This window comes from Uranotaenia lowii, chromosome 2 (genome assembly GCF_029784155.1).
Source record: "Uranotaenia lowii strain MFRU-FL chromosome 2, ASM2978415v1, whole genome shotgun sequence".
Taxonomy (NCBI): domain Eukaryota; kingdom Metazoa; phylum Arthropoda; class Insecta; order Diptera; family Culicidae; genus Uranotaenia; species Uranotaenia lowii.
Genome location: NC_073692.1, coordinates 335,532,064 through 335,555,902, shown reverse-complemented (window position 1 = coordinate 335,555,902; position 23,839 = coordinate 335,532,064). Strand labels below are relative to the sequence as shown.

General features: G+C 39.0%; 2 protein-coding genes across 2 annotated transcripts in view; both read right to left on the bottom strand.

Annotated features, from left to right (window-relative positions):
* LOC129744120 (muscarinic acetylcholine receptor DM1) overlaps positions 1 to 23,839 on the bottom strand; it is a 303,267-nt gene that overhangs the window by 183,762 nt on the left and 95,666 nt on the right. The window lies entirely within an intron of this gene.
* Positions 17,805 to 23,839, bottom strand: part of LOC129742995 (uncharacterized) — a 35,277-nt gene continuing 29,242 nt past the window's right edge. Inside the window, exon 3 of the mRNA XM_055734939.1 lies at positions 17,805 to 23,704. Coding sequence (XP_055590914.1) covers positions 17,805 to 23,704 — 5,900 coding nt within the window. The remainder of the gene's footprint in view (positions 23,705 to 23,839) is intronic.

The following is a 23,839-nucleotide window of genomic DNA, read 5'->3' as shown; positions in this document are numbered from 1 at the left end:
GACCTGGCACGCGCCTATTTTTATGCTTGCAAAAATGCAACCCTTAAAATTTCAATTTAAATTCAAGCCTTTTGCTCGTACCTAGTGTTAAAAGCAGTTAATAAAATTTATCGATGATTTACTGTGTGTCATTTCTAATTGAAAGTTTTAAAGCAACGTTTGATCTGATAAAAAAATTATTATATTTTCGTTGGTTTGAACCACAAATATATTTTGAATGTTATTTTCTACCCAGGTCAGGGCCGGATTAAGCCATAGGGGGGCCCGGGGCAATTTTTCTCGGGGGGCCCCTATAATTCGATTTTTTTTTTCAAATGCTACCCAGAAAATACAAAAGCTTTCATACGTGTTAAAAAACTGGAGATGAGTTCAGTATACTATATTCAAATAGCCATGTTGTCTGCGTAGAAAATAGTTTCTAGTATCTTCAAATAAAAATTGTTAATCAATCACGTGCAAACATTGCGGAAGAGTTTAGAAATTTCTTAGATATAAAAACTCTAATTGAGGCTGCAAAATGCTATATTTAATTCTTTTTTTTTAAACCCTTATCACCAACTAAAATTCTCCAATTTAAAAAAAAATGACCGGATAGATATTTTAATTGATTTTCATATAGTCATTGATTGTTTGGTTTGTGCTAATTTGAGAAATATTTACCTTGTGACAATTAGGAAGTATTTTGAAGATTTGAAACATAGAAAACAAAATTTAAAAAAAATAAACAAAATTACTAAATCCATATTTCATAGAGATGTATGATTTTAAGAATTCAAAACTTTAAATCACGTTATATTCAGATCCAAAATTCAGTGTCCCAAATCTTAAATTTGAAATCAAGTTTTAAGAAACAAAATATGAGTTAAATTAAAAAAAAAGAGTTACAAAGTTACAATCAGAGCAAAAGTAGAAATTGCACCAAATGTGAATTTCAATATTATGTCTTTGAAACACAAAAAAATCTTTTCATGAGATGTTTTTGAATATGATTCTCATCAGATAAATTTTTTTTATCCAATTGTTATTCTAAATGTGACGAAGGTTTCATTCGATGCCCTCAAAGCCAAAGGGGTATTAGTGCAAAAATGATCGGTAAAAAAAAATTGAGAATAAAGATAAAATGTTTAAAACACAGAATCAATTATCATTGAAAAAAATCAGATACGGAATCTGAATGAGTTTAGTACTCTAAGCTAAGGTTTCCAGATTGCCCGGCTTTATCCGGGTTTGCCCGATATTTAACACAAAATTTGACAAAAGTCCGGTCCGGGGCGATTGTCCGGATTTCATTGAAAAAAAACCCGGATTTTGCCAGGATTTATTCACATTATTCGCCAAAACAAACAGAGAAAATCATAATTTGTTGTGTTGAGCAAGTTTTATAAAATAAATAATGCAAAGTTTTTTTTTCTTTTTAAAGCTTAAAATACGATTTAGAAATTGCTGATAAAAAAAATCAAGTTTTTTATCGATTTGTGTTGAGTATTTCCTGGGATTTGTTCAATTTTGCCCGGATTCTACATTTTGGTATCATATGCCTGGATTTTTAGCTAAAATAGCCTGGATTTGTTAGGCCCGGGTACCTGCTGAAAAAATTCTTGCAGCCTTACTCTTGACAAAGATCCTGAATTTTCAAAAATCAGAAAAATTATGAAACTGAACTTCAGTAACTGAAGAAACAACACAAGACTTGAAAACCCCAATGAATTGAATCTGGAAAAAGTTCATAAAAATATTCATATTAAGAAGATCACTCAATCGTATTTATGATAATTTGAGAATGATCATTTGGAAAATGATCTGCTGAATTGAGGATATTCACTTTAGTAGATGATAAAATTTTGGTTTAATCAGTTGAAAATGTTCCAGTACAAATTTCAAGTCCAAGACAGAAATTGGTATGGAAATTTTACTTTCAAAAATAGGGAGAGAAAAGGGTTAAGAACTTATAAACCAATGAAAATTTCAATAATAATGATTGAGAGGTGGAAAGTTATTATAACACGCGATATTAACCCGGATACTGCCCGGGTGAAATTCTGAAATATTTATCATACGGCAAAATTAGCTGCTATTTAAGTGCAGAAAACCATAACTTGGAAACTTAACGTAACAACAAACATTATTTTTGTGCTAGACGTTTGAACGTAATAAAAATGAGGAGATGTTTTTTTTTTTGTTTTACCTGTTCTGTAAAGAATATCGTAACTGATATGTTTCGATTAAAAAAATGAAAATTTAAGGTGTTTTGCCTCCCTCATATATTCTTATTTTTTTTCGAAATCGGTTTTGTCCAGAAGATTTTGATATTCTCAGCTCGCAAAATGTGGGAGAGTTCCTTCACTGCTTTTTCTAGGGAGCCCACCCCTTAACTTTTTAAGACAAAAACTAATTTAGATAATTTTTCACGTGGGTCCTTTAGTTTTATATTTCAAGTTTTCATCCCGATTTTCTAGTTTTGATTTCTTTTCATGGATTTGAAGTAGTATGATTAAAGTAATGTTAATACTTTTTTTTTCCCTCGGGGGGCCCCCATAAGCCGGGGGGCCCGGGGCAATTGCCCCTTTTGCCCCCCCTTTAATCCGGCCTTGACCCAGGTGATCATACTTTCGTAGCATTTTTATTCGAAATAGTTCAATTTGTGTTGATTTACCCAGATCTAATGAACAAACATTGTTGGCATAATTTGGACAAACCCAACGTCAATCCGCCACAGACTTTAACAGAACCAACTGACAACCTCGTTTCGTTCAAAAATCCCAAAAATGACAGCACGACGCGTGACTCAATACTGGCCTATCTCTATAACCAAACCATCAACCTCAGGCTAATCCATCTCTCGTCGCCAAACAACCAACCGCCAAAGAAGCTGTTGCGATGACCGCTTTTGCTGCTCCTGGTGATAACTTGGCATTTAATAAAAATTGCTCCCTTCCTCTCTTTGGCTTATAACGATGGCGGTACTTCCGGAAATAGGACAGCATGGTGATATTGTCGTACCAGATACCAGACTGAACGACCCCTCGAAGATCTCCGGAGGGTGAATCCTCTTCACTCTGGGACCGCTATCGATAAAACCATCGACTAAGATGATTCCCTCCAGCCTGTCCTTCCTTTTTTTCTCTCTAGAGAGTCGATGATGGCTGAGCGTATAAAAAATAGCGGAAACGCCATCGTAAAGGATAAAAATATAATTTATTTCATATCCGCTGATGGATCACTTGCACCTTCCGCTTGCTTTCCTATCTCAGCCCCGGTTCTGCTTATTTGCGCGCTACGTTCTACATTAACAGCAGCACGTGGGGATTGTGGGAAATTTTTGGTTGTTTGCAAAATATCTCATTGAAAAAACGTTTGAAAAATGAACAAGTATTTGGCGAGGCAACGTTGCTTTTGAGAAATTTTTGGGATAAGTCTTCAAACCGATCATCATTGAATCAACGAAATTTGAGCTCCAACTGTGCAATAGGCGTTAGCAATAATTCGAACTAATTTACCCAATTTTTCACAACTTCATTCACTATGAAACGACCAAATCACCTTTCTTCTTGAGCCAGTGAAAAAGATGTGATTTTCATCTCTTCCATGACGGGAAAGTCATCAGTTGGATAGGGATTTTGGGTTTTTGCTTTCATGTTTATGGACTTGTTCTTCAATTTTTTTTCTCCATTTTCTAGGATATAGATTTTTTAACACGGTTGAAGTGACGCCATTTCCATGAACCCGTTTTCCAGTTCGGAAAATTTCCCGAAAATGATTTGCCTTCGGGGGCTTTGGGTGATTTTTTATGTTTAATACATGCAAAGTAAACACACACGTTTCCCATGGCAATTTGGATCGGGAAATACTGCGAATAAGCTAATATTTGGTCATCATGGATTCACTATAGATGAAATCACTTTGGATCGAAGTTTGAAGCTTACTGAAATTCAGCTGCATAAAAACATCAGATTCAATAATTGAAAAAAGTAATTTAAAGTTTAACATTTTTACGCTTTGATTTAATAAAAAACATATTCAGAGCATTTTCTTTTTATTTGCTGAAAGGCATTCTATGAACTAAAACAAATTATAGGTTTCCGCTGCAAGGAATCCCGCCGCGGATCGTTTGAAAATTCGAATAAACTTGCTCACACGATTGGTTAGGGCAAAAAAACCGCACCAAAATGGAAGCTAAAAATACGAAAACACTATCAGCATTCCGATGAAAAAGGTTTTGAATTTTTAACAGCCAGGCAGCCAAAAGTTTCGGTTGCTCCGAAAAACGATGCGAGTGCTTTCCAGCTCTCGCCGAATTCCATTTGCTTCCTTAATTTAATGGTGTTAGGCTGTTTAGTTTAAATTTGATTGCTTCCGTGTCTGAGTTTCTCCCTGTTTGAAAGTTATCCGACCTATTGGGGATGCGAGGGAATTGGGTTAGAGTGTAACTTTTTTCTTGCTTGAGGAAACCACTGGATAAGCAAAACGCAAATATTTTCGAAAGTTGATTGGTTATAGAGGGAATACTGCTGAAAAGCCGATATTGGAATTCAAATTTTCCTAACGAGACTCGATTGGAAATATTTGAAATTCACCAACTATAATATTTATAACAAATCAATGGATTACAATTTTAACCAAATAGTGCAGGAAGACCTTAAGAAGATTTTATAAATTTACAGTATGACACATAAAAAATGCAAAACACTGCATCATGGTGCAAATAATTTTCTTGATGTTTATGATGGTTTATGAACCTTTTTATTCATTCAGACATGGAGATTGACATCTTCAGAAACAATCACACGATGTGTACACTTTCATTCTCAACTACTTTCTCCAGGCGAGATCTGAATCGAGAGCATACCTTCACAATATAAGCCTCTGATATTAAAGTCACTTGGGCGAGAGGATCCACAGGTCTTCGCTTGAACTGACCCCATATCCAATTGTCTTAAAATTCAAATCCGGATTGCTCGGAGGCCAAAGATCCTTCGATCAAAACTCCTCTCCTCTAGCCAGGTTTGGGTCTGTTCCGAGGTATGGCATGAACTCTGTAGGAAAACAACACTCTCGGGTTTAATAAAGTTTGCCCAAATATCCGGAAGCATCTGTTTCTTCAAAATGTCTATGTAGACTTCAGTATAACTTTTACTCCAGCTTTTATGAAAACAGGAGGCATCTTCAATCCATTCGAGGCAACAGCTTCAAGTACCATGACTCCAATGGGATGCTTGGTAGTAAACTTGAATTTCACATTCCCTGGAACATCCTTGGCTTTCATCAGCAAAATATATTTACCGATCCATACTTGAATTGGACACCGCATCCATTGTCCTGTTATCAAATGGAGCTTTGCTCTTGCCTTTGATGATGCTTTTAAGTCATCTTTGGCCAATAGTTGCATAGAAAAATTCGAGATATCCATTTCCTTAGCCAGCCTCCGAATTGACTCCACTGGATTCCACTTCACTTACGTCTTGACCAAGATAGCCGCTTCTGCAGTGTCGCACAGTTGCCCAACAACCAGAAAAGCTGGGTGAAAGTCGATTTTTGAAGCGCTCAAAATTATCTATCCAAAAATTACACCTTGTTCCGGCATTTTCAGGCTACATAAAACCATGAAATTAATAGTAATATTTTTCCCGTTTTGGAGAATTTATATTGCAAAAATTTATTTTGTTTTGAGATGAAGTTGAATATTTTTTTTATCGAATCTTGTTCCAAAACATGATAGATTTTTCAACTAGAGATTGGAAAAAAAACTTCACATAACTCCACCCTAAATTTATGTAGGACAAATTCCCTCATTTCTGTACTACAAAATATTACAAATTGGGTTGCCTTTTTTCATTTTTCTAGAATGATTTCAAAAAGAAGAACCACTTTTTTCTTCAAATTTGACTTCTAAGCAAATAACTTCCCGGATCACGAGCTAAATTGATATTTGGTAGAATCTTTGGGTTAAGTTTTCTCAACAATGCATGCTTCTATGCATCTTTATAATATTTTGACGCACTACCAATATGAATGTCTGTGTAATTTTTTATCCTTTTTAAACAGCATCAAAAACATTATTGATTTACTGTTTAGCAAATATTCTTCTGATTAATGACCAAATCATAGAACCTAATCACTGATCAAAATGAAGAGAACCTATAAAAACTTAAAAAATACAAAAAGGGTGATACGGTCAAAATTTGGTCAAGGGAAAACGCGTGTAAATCGGTGAAAATTTATTTAAAAAATCAAATTAAATTTCTTTTTCAAGTTTAATTAGTATAAAATTCAGGAAAAATATTCAGTTAGGCTTCCGCTTTTCCAATTCCTTATTTCTGGGCCTTACGCTTAACCCATCAGATTTTGTACAGCCACCTTTTCCACCTTCTTCGCCGCAGAAAGCCAGTTTGCCTTGAATTGCTGCTCGTCCTTAGCAGTTTTTTTTATCTTCTTTAGGTTCCGCTTGAGAAAAGCCCAGTATTTCTCAATTGGGCGGAGCTCTGGCGTGTTGGGAGGGTTCTTGTCCTTGGGAACCACCTGCACGTTGTTGGCGGCGTACCACTCCATGGCCTTTTTACCGTAATGGCAAGATGCCAAATCCGGCCAAAACAGTTCGGAACAACCGTGTTTCTTCAGGAAAGGCAGTAGACTTTTATTCAAACACTCTTTCACGTAAATTTCTTGGTTGACAGTCCCGGAAGCTATGATAATGCTGCTTTTCAAGCCACAGGTACAGATGGCTTGCCAAACCAGATATTTCTTCGCGAACTTTGACAGTTTCATGTGCTTGAAAATATCTGCTACCTTTCCCCTTCCTTTTGCCGTATAAAACTCCTGTCCCGGAAGCTGCTTGTAGTCGGCTTTGACGTAGGTTTCGTCGTCCATTACCGCGCAGTCAAACTTCGTCAGCATCGTCGTGTACAGCCTCCGGGATCGCGCTTTGGCCGTCGTATTTTGTTTATCATCGATTTGGAGTCACTACCTTCTTGTAAGTCGATAGTCCGGCTCGTTTTTTGGCTCGATGCACGGTTGTAGACGATACACCCAGCTTATTTGCGGCATCTCGGGGTAGGGTTTCGCTTGAATCTACCGGCAACTCTCTTTGTCGTCTCAGCGGCTTCCGGTTTTCGATTTCCCTTCGATCCAGACTTCCTGGCTGTCGACAAACGTTCCCCAAACACTTTAATTACATTTGTAACGGTTGTTTTGGCAACTGCTAGCGACTTTGCCAGCTTTGCGTGCGAGTAGCTTGGATTTTCGCGATGCGCGAGCAAAATTTTGATATGCTGCTCTTCTTCCTTGGACGGCATTTTGACAACTGAAGAGTGAATTCCAAAATCTACATGGGAGCAACATTCTACACAGCAAAAAAGTAGTGTGATATTACATCAAATACCTGCACATAACTTGAGTCGCAAAAGGTACCTAATTTTACATTGTCTTGATGTACCCGGCTGTTTGGAGACAAAGAATATGTTTCGTACCGCTGATCCATATGGGCCAAATTTCCTAAAAAATGAAAAATAATGAAATTATTTTTCAAGCCGTGGGTTTGCCTATATTTTTGATTAATTTTGGTAGTACTTACAAGCCAAACAAATACAGCTGAGGTCCGTAATCCGTTTCTTAATTTTTGAAATGAAATCAAATTTGAACGTCAACAAAGGAAAACATTGACTACTTGATGCGATATCACATAGAAGGTTGTGATATTACACTTCACGACGTATTCGAGTTGTGTACATCATTTAGATGTATTATTGCAACATAAATCTGTAATCCCCAGAAATTACATCGTCCATCGTTACATTTTTTTTTGCTGTGTACACACACACACTTTCAAAATGAGGGGTGTTCAGGTTTTTAAATGCAAAATTGAAAGAAATACGTCAAGTTAATATTGACTAAATTTTGACCGTATCACCCTTTATTTCTAATACTTACGGATTCGGATCCGCCGAAATCCGATCCTCCAACAGAAGAATTCCGCCGCTTCATCTCGCACAACCAAAACATGATCTGTTTTGGTTCTCCGCAAGCTATGTGTCCAATTCGCAATCGAGAGCAATGGATCAATTATGGCGATGATCATAAATGCGGTACAAATGTTAACATCATCACACGGTTAAGCGATGCAACGGCCCGTAGTAGGAAAAGTGGTAATATTCGTAGTATCTCCAATGCATAATTTGAACATGTATCATGTCAGTCTTGTTGGGAGTGGATCTTTGTATGCTGAAATGTGAAGTTTCGGTAAAATGGAAATTCCACCCATAAGGACTACGGAATAACTCCTCGTTATTCTGACAGTCATCATGAGTTACCAATGGTGGCTTTTCTATGGAGGATGGAAAATGGAGTTTTCTTGAAAACCAAAAAGAAAACCTGCGGGTCTTAGCATTTTGATCCTGGAGTTGTTCGGTCGGTTTTTGTAAAATAAGCTGCATTTTGAGTAAATCTGAGTAAGGCGGTTATAACCCTACTGCCTTCAAGTAATGAGTCTACTCAAATTGGGTTCGTGGTATCACATCAGTGTAGCCAGATATTCTGAGTAGAAGTATCATTTCATTCACTGAGAAATGAGTACTTTTTCGGTTAGGGAATATGAGAAGTGGAAAGTGACAATTAGATTTCGCTAATTAATATAGTTGTATTGTTATGACCCCACAGATGAAACTGAATAAAAATAATTCTATTCCAGCACTGAAACCGACGTTTTCAACATTTATTTTTCCTAATTCTGTAAAATACTGGAATTTAGACGACTTTTTGAGGAAATTGTATGAGTCTAATCGTTTTGCAGTCTTTAACAAAGTTCTTAAATGAGTTTAAATCCTTTATATAAAATTACCAATTACTCTTTTAAGTAGTGTCAGAAATTGTTGTAATGTTGTCTTTTTAAATTTCTAAAAATTGAGGTATTTAATATTTTTAAAGCAATGTGTCTCTGAATTTGGAGTATCAAGAATAGAATCAAAATCAGGTTGTTTTTATGTGGGTTTGTCGGTTCTTCAGTTATCAATGATATCGATTTCACTAAAAATTGGTCAATTTCAAAGTTTCTACACGCCATATAACTAAAACCAGAGCTGATAGAAAAAATTCAGAAAAAATATTGGAATTCAAGACGCAAGATCTTCCATAAACAGTTATTGAAACCCACCAAAAATGCTTTTCCCTATTGTTATAAGTTCTCATTTTTAAGCTTTTAATGTTAAATAATAACTCTAAAATCTTAACAATGGTAAGCTAAAATTGTATAATGGACAAAATAGAGCACTAAGTTTCATCGCTGATTAGAATCTTTGAATTTGCCTGGTAGATTTAGATTATTTCATTTGAGCATAGAGTAAGTTTTTTTCTTTAAAAAAAATTATTCCATACATAAATCCAATTTGCTAAATCTAAAAAACTCTTTAGCGAATTCAAAAATTTCAATCATTGATAAAAATAAATCAAATTTTTAAAAGTTAAAGTAAAAAGATGAAAACTTCGCGGTTCAACTCTGATTCTAGCAAACTCACTTCTACATAAATTAAGATTTTAAGTAGAGATTTGGCTCTTGAAAACTGCAAAAATAAATTATTAACTAAGCCACCAATAAAGTATGGAATTTTCTGAAGATTTTTTATATGAAGATACCATGTTTCCTTATTAGCAAAAATTTTTTCAATAATAATAATTTTTTTTAAAACAAAAATACAGTTTTTCATTCAAATGAATTTGTAAAATCTCAGAATAATACTTCACGGGAAGGTTTTTCCAAGAAAAGCCCCCCTCCCCCCCTCCCCCCCTGTTACTACGGCCATAATTCATAGATGTTTTGTTGAATCTCAATCGTTCATTTCAATTATTTTTATTGCTTTTTTAATATAATCAACGGATACCTAATTCCGCACGGCAGTTCAAACATTAGCAGATCTTGACAGCTTGGTCCTTCTTCGTCAGTAGCGGCGGCAGCATCGTTAGCGGCTTGAAAGCAAAATTTGCCGAGCTTCCACCATAAAACTTGGGACGGGGGTGGCTCTCCTGCTCCAGCAGAATTGCAGCAGGTTGGGGCAAGTCAGAAAGCGCCGGAAAAAAGCCCACACCAAAATGTGCTTTATTAAAAAGGGATTTTGCCATTTCAACACAAGTTAATTACTGTTGGGCTTAAACGAATGGCATGGTCTGGTTTGGTGTTCGTGGAAAGAGCGTGATACGATTTTGAGGTTACATTCGACGTGCTTTAATGTGGAAACATTCATTATTTACGACCGTTGGACATATAGCGCTCGTTATTTTTTATGACACACAGTATACTTGTTTTTATTAATTCTGGGGCTGGGTATTATTGAAATTTAATAAAGCATCAGCCTGGTCTGAGATAGGGTTTATTCTATCTAGTATGAACTCGTAAGAATATCCTTAATGAATTTGAAAAATAAAAAAACGAAACTACTTTTTATTGAAAAATGATAATAAGACTAACACAGGATTCATACAAGGTTTTGTGTGTCTACAAGTTATGTTCTTTTGCTTTTTTAAATTTTAACAAAAATAAACCGAAAAAAACGGTCTCAAATAATCGGAATATCAGAAAATGAAACGAAACACCCGCATACATCGGAAATGAAAAACCGCTAGCAAATGAATACTTCATACATACTCTTCTTAATATTTTTACCACAGCACAAGTTCGTTTTGATCAGAGAATGTGCAGGATTTTAATCTGCCTCCCAACCGTTCTGCTCCATTTTGTTCCCCTCTTTTCTACTATTAGAGCATCCTCTTCATCATCGTCGTCGTCGCCTGAAACTACAGTCAACCTCAATTTGGCTTAAATTGAAAAATAACAATCCCATGTCGTGTGGACGTATGTGCGATATAAGCTGGAAGAAATAGTCAAGCTCGATATGTGGTTGTTTTTAGTATCCCCCACACACACACTTATATTCACATTCCTACATACATCCGTACACATTCGCACAACTTTTACAAATTGACTAGTGATTGATGAAAATCAAAATGACAGAAATTTCAAACACAAAATGGAAAAAGCAATTGAAACATTCCTTATCGAACCGGTGTGTAGCAAGCAAGCATGTGGGAGCACGTTCTTCCGGAAGTTTCATTGTTCATTGTTTCAAGCCGAGTTGAGAATTATTTATCCAACCTACCATTCATATTTTCTGTAGAGCAACCCTGGAAACATATTAATTATTTCGAGGGAGGAAAATTTTCTTGGAAACATCCACTTAGGCACAATTTTAAATTTTAAATAAAATCTTTTTTTTCTAAAAATACGCAAAAAAATCTTTCACGACAATACCAAAACCCGAGAAGTTTGAAACACCTTATCGTGTGCTCATTTTCCAGATGTGTGGATCGTGGACAAACTTTGTACGGTAGCAAAACCCCGGGGGCAAAGAATTTCAATCATTTCTGTTCTGAATATGTGTACGCCATTTATCCCATTCCACATGGAATGTGATTCCTTCTTACAGGTGGAAATTTAAATTTCCCATAAAGTATAGCCACGAATGTGGCGTTTTCAAGAAGTTGATCAGACATTTGAGAGGGTCATTTTATTAGTAAGCTTATTTAAATTCACCTGCAGTTTTGAACAACATTTTTAGAAAAAGTATGAAATGTGCTTTAAACTAAAATCCATTGTATTTAGCACGCACCCTCATTTGGGCCTTAAAATGATGACAACTTGATTAGTTTTCTCTACTAAAAATTCACAAATAATTAAAAATAACAATCAAAAGTATTGGAGTACTTTAGAGAAACATGGGAAATCAAAGAAAGCACGAGCATAAACTGAAAATAAAAGTATTGTTTTTAAAAGAGAGAAAGGAAAGGAATTTCTACCGAAAATAAAATTGACACCATAGATACACTTGTAGAACTGGATTGGTAATTCAAATGGCTTCAGGTCAAATCTGGCAATGATTTTTCAAAATAGTTTACAGCAAGCTGGCATTCTTCCCGAAAAATAAAAATAAAAAAATTTAATGTGATAAAAGCAAAACAATACGGGAATTTATGGAAATGATTCATAGTTTGACCACAGTAATTTGTATCTGTCTTTGTGACCACCAAGGATGCTCGTTAAATTTACCTTTGGTCGATAAAATCCTCAAGAAAAAACTAAAAGTGGCTCCAGAGGGTGAGTGCCAAGTAAACTAGATGCCTACTGAGCTAGAGTTTGTTACGACATATCTGGTGAGATGTGGCATTCAGGATTGGTGAAAAGAAGATCACGATAAATGTCTAATGGCTATCATGGAGAAACTTGAACAGGGTGTCAACGCCAAATAAAATGAAAGTTTGGCGTAGGGACTGATGAATGTGGCAAGGATTATTGTCATTTTCAGTTGAATCTTTCAAAACTATCAAGACAAGGAATGGGACACAACTTCTTAAAAGTTTGGTTTAAATTATAACATAGATGTAGTAAACTCTTGCTAAACCACTGAAAAACGTCATTTTTATTCTGCTGAGGATAAGTACGGAGTGTAAATTTGGAATAAATATTGGATACGCAGTTGTCATCTAATAATGTAACCTAGACTTGGTAAAAAATAAAGTTTCTTTTTAGCTTTGTGCCGTGTAAATTTTATTGGAACTCTACTTAGGATCAGCCAATCTTGGATCGATCTTTGCAAGATCAATTTTTTCAACTCAAATTTTCGATTTCTCGGATCGATCCCCTAGCCTTGAAAAAAACGATTAATTCGGTTTATTTTCTTTACACAGCAGAAATTATTTCCTGTAAAATTACACAAATGCTCTATAACAAAAAAAGAGCAGGACATTTACCGTAATTTTCCAGGTCGTGACATTTAATTTTTAGTGTACAACTTTTTTACAGGACATTTGCTGTAATAATAAATGAATCTTCGTTAACTTTAAAGGAAAACAATTTGAAATTACAGGTTTCGTTAATTACAGGTGATTTATTTTAAAGGTTGCAATTTTCAGTGACAAGTAATAGTCAAAAAAAAATTTCTGTGTAGTTTTTTTGTTCTACTTGTTTTGGAAAATATTAAAATCAGAATCAGAATTTTATATACCTGTACCATTCGAAAAGGGCTTTTCATTATTGGTGCAAGCAAACGACTAAATAAATCATAACCGAATTAATAGATAGCGTTTTACCCCTATACTCTTGAGGAAATCCTGAACTTTTACCGCATGCTCAATTAATCGAAAGTTCCATTAGACGGTCACCTGAAAGCTTACTCAGCCATGAATTAGGCATCTATAGCCTTTTACTCAGCTCAAGATTTAAGCTCTTACCGAAACTTTCAAGTTTTATAGTCCAAGCCATCGGTCGTGGCCTAGAGGATAGCGTTCCAGTCTTCTAAGCCAGAGTCCATGAGATCGAATCCCGATCACGGAACATACAGTACTCTTTCTGTTGTCTTGTGGTTTTAGCATTTGTAAGATGCTAGCCATAATATCGTTAAAAGATGTACGCCTTAGAGTTAAGTAAAAAGATCTCTTCAAAGCAACATGAAGTTTCACTGAGATCCTGTATGTGTGCGTTCGTTTAAGCTTGGTAGAAGGCTATTAAGTCTTTTAATGAGACCACAGTAGAAAGTAATTCTAGGAAAAAATCTGCAAACATGTTCACAGCAATGATCAAATTTTTTTGTCAGAAAATGCATTTTAAAGATGTGATCTCAAAAAAGGCTCGAAAGGCTGAAAAAACGCTTCTAAAGGCCAAAAAATGCATTTTGAAGTTCTGATCCCAAATTAAGCTCAGAATCGCCAAAACACGATTCTTAAAGCCAGAAAACGCATTTTAAAGTTGTGATCCCAAATTAAGCTCAGAATCGCCATTGAAAGCCTCTAAAGGCCAGAAAACGCATTATCCAGTTTTGGTCGAAAATTAAGCTCAGAATCACCATAAAACGTTTCTCAAGGCCAAAAAATGCATTTTGAAAACGCTTTCAAAGGCCAGAAAATGCATTTTAAAGTTGTGATCCCAAATTAAGCTAAAAATCGCCAAAAAGAGCTTCAAAAGGCCAGAAAATGCATTTTAAAGTTTTGATCCCAAATAAAGCTTGGAATCGCCAATAAGAGCATCAAGAGGCCAGAAAATGCATTTGAATGTTTTGATCCCAAATTAAGCTCAAAATCCCCAAAAAATGCTTCTAAAGCCAGAAAACGCATAAGAAAGTTGTGAAACCAAATTTAGCTTAGAATCGCCAAAAAACATTTCTTAATGCCAGAAAATGCATTTTAAAGTTTTGATCCCAAATTAAGCTTAGAATAGCCAAAAATACGATTCATAAAACCAGAAAACGCATTTTTAAGTTTTGATCCCAAATTAAGCTCAGAATGCCGAAAAAAACGCTTCTAAGGGCCAGAAAATGCATTTTAAAGTAGTGATCTCAAATAAAGCTCAGAATGTCGAAAAAATGCTTTTAAAGGCCAGAAAATGCATTTTAAAACGCTTCAAAAGGCCAAAAAATTAGTTTCAAAGTTGTGATGCCAAATTAAGCTCTAAATCGCCAAAAAAAAAAGTTGTGACCCCAAATTAAGCTCAGAATCACAAAAAAACGCTTCTTAAGACCAAAAACTGTATTTTGAAAACGCTTCTAAAGGCCAGAAAATGCATTTAAAAGTTGTGATCCCAAATGAAGCTCAGAATCGCCAAAAACGCTTCTCAAGACCAGAAAATGCATTTTAAAATTTTGGTCGCAAACTAAGCTCAAAATCGTCAAAAAAAAAACGCTTCTAAAAGCCAGAAAATGCATTTAAAGGTTGTGATCTCAAATTATACTAAGAATCGCAGAAAAACGCTTCTAAAGGCCAGAAAATACATTTTTAAGTTTTGAACCCAAATTAAGCTCAGAATAACCAAAAAACGCTTCTGAAGGCCAGAAAATGCATTTTAAGGTTGTGATCCCAAATTAAGCTAAGAATCGTCAAAAAACGCTTCTAAAGAGCAGAAAATGCATTTTAAAGTTTTGATCTCAAATTAAGCTCAGAATGCCGATAAAACGTTTCTAAAGGTCAGAAAATGCATTTTAAAGTTGTAATTCCAAATTAAGCTTAAAATCGTCAAAAAACGCTTCTAAAAGACAGACACTGCATTTTCATGTTGTGACCCCAAATAAAGCTTGGAATCGCCAAAAAAAACTCTTCTAAAGGCCAGGAAATGCATTTTATAGTTGAGATCTCAAATTATGCTCAGAATGCCGAAAAACGCTTCTTAAGACCAGAAAATGCGTTTTAAAGATCCAAAACTCAAACCCAAACATATTCACTGGATTTAATCCACAATAGTAAGACCAATTCTGGCCTATGGGTGTCTAGTGTGGTGGCAGAAAGGAGAAGTTGCAACAGTTCGGACTAAACTAAATCACCTTCAAAGAATGTGTCTTTTGGGGATGTCCGGATCGTTCACTACAACTCCTACTGCAGCACTAGAGGCTCTGTTTTCTATCAAACCTCTACACTTGTTCCTAAAACAGGAAGCCTTCTCATGTGCTTTTCGTCTACAGGCAGTTGGTCTCTGGCTGTCAGGAAATATCGAAAGATCATCGAGTCATACAAACGTGTGGCCTGAATTAGTTAGATTAAACAAGTTTAATTTAGCGCCAAACGATTTAACACTCTCGAGTAGTATTCCCTACATGGGGTTTAAAGTCAAATTTCCTTCTCCTCAAGAATGGTTATCAGGTTTCGTAGAGGACCAAATGTCCTCTCATATTGTGTTCTATACTGACGATTTATTATCAAACGTCCGTGCAGGTGCAGGAATTTTCTGTCACGAGTTGAACATAGAACATGCTCAACCTCTAGGAAAATATTGTACAGTTTTTCAGGCTGAGCTATATGCTATTATGTATGGAGTGCAAATTGCACTTCAAAAGAAGATTATGTTCAGAACAATTTATTTCCGTTCAGATAGCCAAGCAGCTATCAAATCACTCAGTGCTTCCAGTTCTAGATCAAAACTAGTAATCGCATGCCGGAAAGCAATCGAAGAACTTGCTGAAGGCAATGGATTAAACCTTCTATGGGTACCCGGACATAAGGGAATTTTTGGAAACGAATGCGCCGACGAACTCGCTAGAGCTGGATCGGAAAAGGAATTTTACGGACCAGAGCCGGCTGTCCCAATATCACCATGTTGGTTCAGAAACCAAATTCAAACTTGGTCCTCTAACCAGCATAAACGATACTGGGAAGAGTTGGACACGTGTCGCCAAACTAAATTATTTTTAGAAAACCATCTCCAATCATATCGAGTTACTTATTAACTTTAAATAAATCTCATTGCAGCATCTTGATCATAGCACTCTCCGGTCATTGTAAACTCAACTATCACATGCACAACATTCACCGTGCTAAATCTCCAGTATGTGGTAGTTGTGAATCAGATGTGGAAGATCTCTTCCATCTTATATGTAACTGTCCCTCATTTGCCAGACTACGTTTTTCTACTCTGGGATCTTACGCTATAAGCGAATCTGAGTTTAAGAAATTAAACTTAAAAAACATTCTATCATTCTTACCGAATGTAGAAAAGAGCTTTAATGCTAATCATTGCTAGTGGAAAGGCTTTATGCCATCTTAAATAGATTGAATTTATTTCTTCCTTTTATAGGTTTTTCAGGTTTCTCAGGTAAATGATGAAATCTTGGATAAAAAAAGGCTAGGCACAATTTTCCCGTATGTTTGGATAACGTGCCGTTATTAAGCCTACCCCCATTCTGATACCTGAAGCTCAGAATGCCGATAAAACGCTTCTAAAGGTCAGAAAATGCATTTTAAAGTTGTAATTCCAAATTAAGCTTAAAATCGTCAAAAAACGCTTCTAAAAGACATAAAATGCATTTTCATGTTGTGACCCCAAATTAAGCATAGAATCGCAAAAAAAAACGCTTCTAAAGGCCAGGAAATGCATTTTATAGTCGAGATCTCAAATTATGCTCAGAATGCCGAAAAACGCTTCTTAAGACCAGAAAATGCGTTTTAAAGATCCAAAATTAAACTCAGAACTGCCAAAAGACAAACTTCTGAGGGCCAGAAAATGCATTTTAAAGTTGTGATCCAGAATCAAGCTCAGAATTGTCAAAAACACTTCTAAAAACCAGAAAACGCATTTCAAGGTTGTGATCACAAATTAAGCTCAGAATCACCAAAAAACGCTTCTTATGATCAGAAAATGCATTTTAAAATCGCTTCTAAAGGCCAGAAAATACATTTTAAAGGTTTGATCTCAAGTTAAGCTAAGAATCGCCAAAAAACTATTAAAGGCCAGAAAATGCGTTTTAAAATTGTGAATCGCCAAAAATCACTTCTAAGAGATGCAATTTTGAAGTTGTGATCCCAAATTAAGCTCAGAAAGCCGAAAAAACGCTTCTAATGCATTTTAAAGTTGTGATTCAAAATTAAGCTAAAAACCGTCAAAACACCGCTTCTAAATGCCAGAAAATGCATTTTAATGTTTGTTGGAATATAATTCACTAAAGGTTCTCGCAGCAGCTCTAGTTGGAGCAGGAGCAGGAGCAGGAGCAGCTCAAAGATTTGTCTCCTTTAGTACAAGAGGAGTATCCGTTTTTTGATGCCAAGTTATACAAATAAAGAGCATAGATTTCTGGCCTATATCGGCCCTTTTGAAAGGAATGCTCGACTGTGCGTGGTATCAGCCTTAGATCGGGTTTTTACCGATGTGCGGAATGGCACAAACAACTTTAACAACTAAAACTATCGTTAATTTATAAAATATACGCAGAGCGTCACTAATTGTCTTTCTTGGTTCGTCGTAAATTTTCACTTCTAACCGTTTTCTGGTTTGACAGTTCTTAGCGTGGCCGTTAGGTCTGTTCAGATGCAGCGACGTCAGGGATGCCAGAACATTCTCCACCCCGTGAATCCGGAACGGCCTCCGTATCACCTTGCTCGGATTCACCGTTACCTATCTCCATAACGGCCAGCTTCGCCACCGGTCTCTCGAGTCGTCCAGATGCCGTTTGTACTGCAACACGTCTGATCCTTCCATCCTTGTTCGGGGTTAGCTCCACGATCCTTCCTCGGATCCAGGTACGCCGACTGCCTTCCGCAATATACACCAGGTCTCCAAGTTTAACCGACACCACATCTTCGAACCACTTGGACCGCTTGTTCATATTAGGAAAGTATTCCTTCAGCCATCTGTCCCATGTAGCATCAGCTAAATACTGCGAACGAAGGTAACTGCTTTGCAGTGCTTGGCTGAGACTGATTGGATCACGCATAGGGTCCTGATCTCCCGTGGAGTTACCCAAAAAGTGGTTGGGTGTCAACGCTTCGTAGTCGGCCGAACTTTGAGGCATGTACGTCAGTGGACGAGAGTTTATAAAAGCTTCTGCTTCCGCCAACACCGTCAGCAGAATCTCGTCGTTGAGTTTCCTTCCGTCGTCGAGAGCTCTCATCGATTCTTTCACGCTTCGCACCATCCGCTCCCATACTCCACCCATGTGGGGAGCGGAGGGCGGATTGAATAACCAGCTTGTTCGGGCGTTGGTGAATGTGTCGGAACAGTCGATGTTGATTCTCTTGATCTGTCGTTTAAGCTCGCGATCGGCACCGACAAAGTTCGTCCCGTTGTCGGACAATATTTGGCGTGGGGGACCTCTTCTTCGCACAAATCTCCTGATCGCCATTATGCAGGAATCCGTCGTTAAGCTGTACGCCAGCTCCAGGTGAACGGCACGGACTACCAAGCATGTGAAGACCGCTACATATCGCTTTTCCTTCCGCCTGCCAACGGTTACCTCCAACGGCCCGAGATAATCCACACCGGTATACGCAAAGGGTCTGGTATACGGTGTCAATCTTTGCTCTGGCAATGGCGCCATTCTTGGTGAATGTGGTTTACATTTTTTAATCTTACATACCTGGCAGCTTCTCGATACTTCGTTAACAGCGGACCTCAGATTCGCGATCTGAAAACGCTGACGGACTTCGTTGACAATTGTCTCTCTGTTTGCGTGTCCAAAAATTCGGTGATAATGCTCCAAAAGCCTTTGGGTAACTAAATGCTCTCGGGGCAATATTACTGGAAATCGGGAATCGAAGGACGCGTACTGCGCATTCACGGTTCTTCCTTCCACTCTAATAACACCAAATTCGTCAGCAAACGGGGAGAGTTGATACAGGCAACTAGTTTTCTCAATCTTGATTAAATCCTCTAGGGCTCTTTCACGATTTGATATCAGCACCTTCACCTCATCAGGGTAGTGCTCACTTTGAGCCAATCGCCAAAGGATATTCTCGGCTGATTGGTATTCGGATTGCTTCAACGGTGTTTCGATATTCGGGATGGTTTGAATTACGTATCGCTTCACATTCTCTACGGAAGGTACCGTCTCGATGGGCAATGCTTTCTTTCGTCGACGACAATTCGAAATGAATCGCATAGCCGTAGCCAGTATGCGTACCAATATGGTCCATTTAGAGATTCTAGCAACGTCAATTAGCTGAATGGGAATATCAATGTGGTGGAAAAGATAGTGGGTTCTCAACTCTTCGTTGGTGCTTTCATTCGGTGATTTCTGTTGTGGCCATCTATCAGCAGGTTCGTACAGGAATAATGGGCCATTAAACCAACGACCATCCGGTTTTGGATCCGTATCTTTATTCCACTTGGTCAAACAGTCAGCGATGTTCTCTTTCGAAGGCACCCATCGCCACTGATCCGAATCTGTTAAGGTCAGAATTTCTCCGATGCGAACGGCTACATATTGCTTGAATTTTCGGTGGTCAGATCTAATCCAGGACAAGACAGTGGTAGAGTCCGTCCAAAGAAATTTCTCCTTGATTTCCACCGTGTGGCTAGAACAAACGTTTATCATCATCCTAGCGCCCAACACAGCGGCTTGAAGTTCTCTTCTGGGAATCGATTGCACCTTGAGGGAAGCCACCTTAGCCTTCGCCATCACCAAGCAGCATTTCACTTTTCCATCCTCGATGACACGGAAATACGCCGCGCATCCGTAGCCCAATTCACTGGCATCGGTGAACACATGTAGCTGCAATGTTTCGTACCCTCCAGCATGATCTCCACCACAGTAGCACCTGGGGATCTGAAGGTTGTTGATTTCTTGGAGAAGCTTTGTCCATCGGACCCATTTCTCGAAAGCTTCATCCGGAATGTCGTCATCCCATTGTATGCCGCATCTCCAAAGATCTTGGAACAGCATCTTCCCGTGGATTGTATACGGGGACAGAAGACCCAATGGGTCGAAAAGACTCATAATACATCGAAGAGCCATTCTCTTAGTCGGTCGTCGTTCGCCGCAAACATACGGCGCCAGCTCACCACGTAGGCTGGTAGGAAATTGGAAACAATCCTGCCGTGGGTTCCACTCCAGTCCAAGGACCCTCTCGATGTTATCGCCTCCTATGTCACTGATAAGTGAGAGCGATTTCTGTTCCGAAAACTCTCCGACTGCCTGTAGCACCGATTCATCGTTGCTAACCCAATTTCTCATGGTGAATCCGGCCCGAGCAAGGGCTCCTTTCACCTGAATCGCTCGATCAGCTGCTTCCTCAGAAGTGGGGGCACTATCGAAATAATCGTCCATATACGTTTTCTCCTTGATAGCTGTAGTAGCTTTCGGGAAATCCTCCCGACACTCGTCCGCTATTTTGTGCAACACGTAAATCGCCGAACAGGGCGAGCACGTCGCTCCGAACGTCGCGACGTCCATAATATAAACGTCGGGCGGTTGTGTTGCGTCGAATCGAAACAGGAATCGTTGGTAGTTTTTGTCTGCTGCTCTTATTCGGATTTGGTGGAACATTTCTTTTACGTCGCCACCAAAACCGATGCGCCACTCTCGGAACTTGCATATAACTGAATGCAGGGGGACCAGTAAATCCGGGCCTTTTAATAGTTGATTGTTGAGGGAAACTCCACCCACTGAGGCAGCCGCGTCCCACACCAGCCGTCTTTTGTTCGGTTTCTTCGGGTGCGACACCACATTCAAGGGGAGGTACCAGACGCGTTCAGCACTAGTTTCTGCCAACTCTTCTTCGGTTGCCTTATGGGCATAACCTTTTGTCAAATAATCTCGTATTTGTTGGTGCACGTTAGCCTGGAGTTCGGGGTCTTTTGACAGCTTGCTCTCTAGGCATTTCAGACGTCTCTCAGCCATGTACCGGTTGTCTGGGAAGCACACTACATCTGCTTTCCACAGCAATCCAATTTCGTATGCACCGTCACGGAACACCGTGGTTTCCTCTAGGATCGTTTTACATCGCTTGTCTTCGGCAGATTCAAGAATCGGCGCAAACGGGTTCTGGGGTTCCTCCAGAACGAAATGTTGTCGGATGAGGTCGTTAAGTTCTTGATCTGCGTCGCAGCGATGGAAGTTAACTCGGACCGAGTTCTTGTCATTTCTATCTCCTGCCTCGTTAGGCCCATAGATGGCCCATCCGAGCAATGATCTCACGGCAACAGGTTCGCCAGGTTGACCTTGCCGACTTTCGATTGGGGTTAAAATGTCAATGTTATCTAACCCAATAAGCACTTCAGGCTGGGCATCGTTAAATGAACTGATTGGAATATCTTTCAGAAGTTCATAACGATTAGCTAATTCGTCGTAGCAGAGGGTTTGCTTCGGTAGCTCAAGTTTCGAAACCGTGTGTGCGGTAAAAGAATGTTGTTTCGGATCTCCCAACTTCGAGATCTTGCATTTTATGAGCTTGGATGAATCTTCGTTCCGGGTTACACCGGAAGTCCACTGTAGTTCCAGCGGATGCCTTTTTCCCTCTATTCCTAGGCGGCGTGCTAATGATGATTCCATTATGGACAGTGATGACCCTTCATCGAAAAATCCGAAGGTATCGACAGTGCGATTTCCGTTGTGCAGGGTAAGTGGAACTATTCGAAAGAAAAACGCTTTTCTGAATTCGTTGTGGGAATTACAAACAGATTTAACGACTGTTGCTTCTCCCTTTTTGGCTTGCGCCGGAACATGGAGCAACGGATGGTGCTGAACTCTACAGCCTTCGATGTTACATCGGATTCTTGATTTACACTTCCAATTACCGTGCTCATTCAGGCACATTTCGCACAAATTCCACTGGCGTACTGCACGCTTTCTTGAATCGAGATTTAGTTCTTGGAACTTCGAGCAGTTCCGAACCCGGTGATCTATGCCACCACAGATTGGACATGGCTTACGTTGTCTATATTCTTCCTGGTTTGCATTACTGTTAATGTGAGCATGGAAATGTCCCTCTTTCTTCTGCGACGGTTTTGCATACTTCGCTGCCTCAGGTTTCGGCGGTACAAGCGTAGTAACCTCACAGGCGTCCTCGGCCAATTCCTCCATATACTGGCCAAATTCCTTCAGCGTAGGCTCGGGGAAGGAGCGTTTATATCTCACCCAAGCAAGCTGATGATGAGCAGGGAGCTTCTCAACCAATTCGCTGAGCAAATCGGGATTCGATAAATGAGCTCGTAGACCTGCAGCCTCTAGCTGGTCACAAAGGTGCTGTACAGCTGTGGCAAACTTAATAAGGCTATCTAGACGCTCAGATTTTGGCGATTCGAGTTTGCGCACTTTAGCCAGCATGTTCCTTACAAGAATTTCGGGCCGTCCATAAAAACGTTTCAGTGTTTCCATTATCTTCGGCACGCTGTCAGGAAATGTCAATTTTGTTCTCACTGCTTCTCGAGCCGCCCCTCGCAGGCTTTCTCTAAGACGGACAAGATTCTCAACGTCTGAGAAACCGCAGGCAGCATTGGACGTTTCGTAACTATGGAAAAATGTTGGCCACTCCTCAGGCTCTCCGGCAAACACAGGTAGTTTTCTGGGCCAGACTTGTCGAGCCAACACTTGTTCTGCAGACGGACCAATATTCAGGTTGGCAAACGCTACCGGTTGTGGGAAAGGATTCATGGGTTGCTTTGGAGGTGGTACTTCAGGAATCAGGTTCATAATTGGCACACGGATTCGTGCCGAGTGACTTCTAGGTTCGGAATGAACTGAATTCGGATTACCCGGTTCGACTATCCGAGGAAACACCTCTTCCGGATCGTTATTATTTTCCTCCAGCTGATTGCGCAACCATTCCTCAGCCTTTTGACTTCCACTTGGCGCTGATTCGGAAACATTTTCCGATCCCGACTCTTCGACTAATTTCTCTTCCAGCTGGTGCTTCTTCTTTAAGAAGGATTCCTCAGAAGCAAGCTCCTCTAACCGGATAGCCCGTTCCTTTTCTCGCAAGGCTCTCTCCTCTTCCAGGAAACGCATTTCCTCTCTCATCCGACGACTTTTAATTTCTTTTTCTGCTACCAATCTGGCCAACTCAAGTTCGGTCCGGATGCGGGCGCTGGATGTAGTAGATCTCACAGACTTGCCGGCACTTCTCACGGACGAATCTTTGTTGGATTCCGCACATTTCTTCCTAGCTTCGTTCTCAACTTCGGCCCTTCCTATTCTCGTTGAACTGGAGTGAGGAGCCTTTGATCGCACGATGGGTGTGCTGAAATCGGCGGTGTTTACGGACTCTGACGGGTCTGCAGAAGGTGGTGTGCATTTAGTGCATCTCCATGGGCGATCCTTTACGCCGGGAGATTGATTCGCACAACTCAGATGCCACCAGCCTAAACAATTATCGCACGACACCATTCTCCGTTCCACCGAATTAGGTCTGTTGCATCCACCACAGTCGAATCCATCTTGGCAATCAATTTCCTCTTCCGAATCGACCATCTCGAAATCTTTAGGGTTTTCGAAAATCTTTGAGGATGTTGGAATATAATTCACTAAAGGTTCTCGCAGCAGCTCTAGTTGGAGCAGGAGCAGGAGCAGGAGCAGCTCAAAGATTTGTCTCCTTTAGTACAAGAGGAGTATCC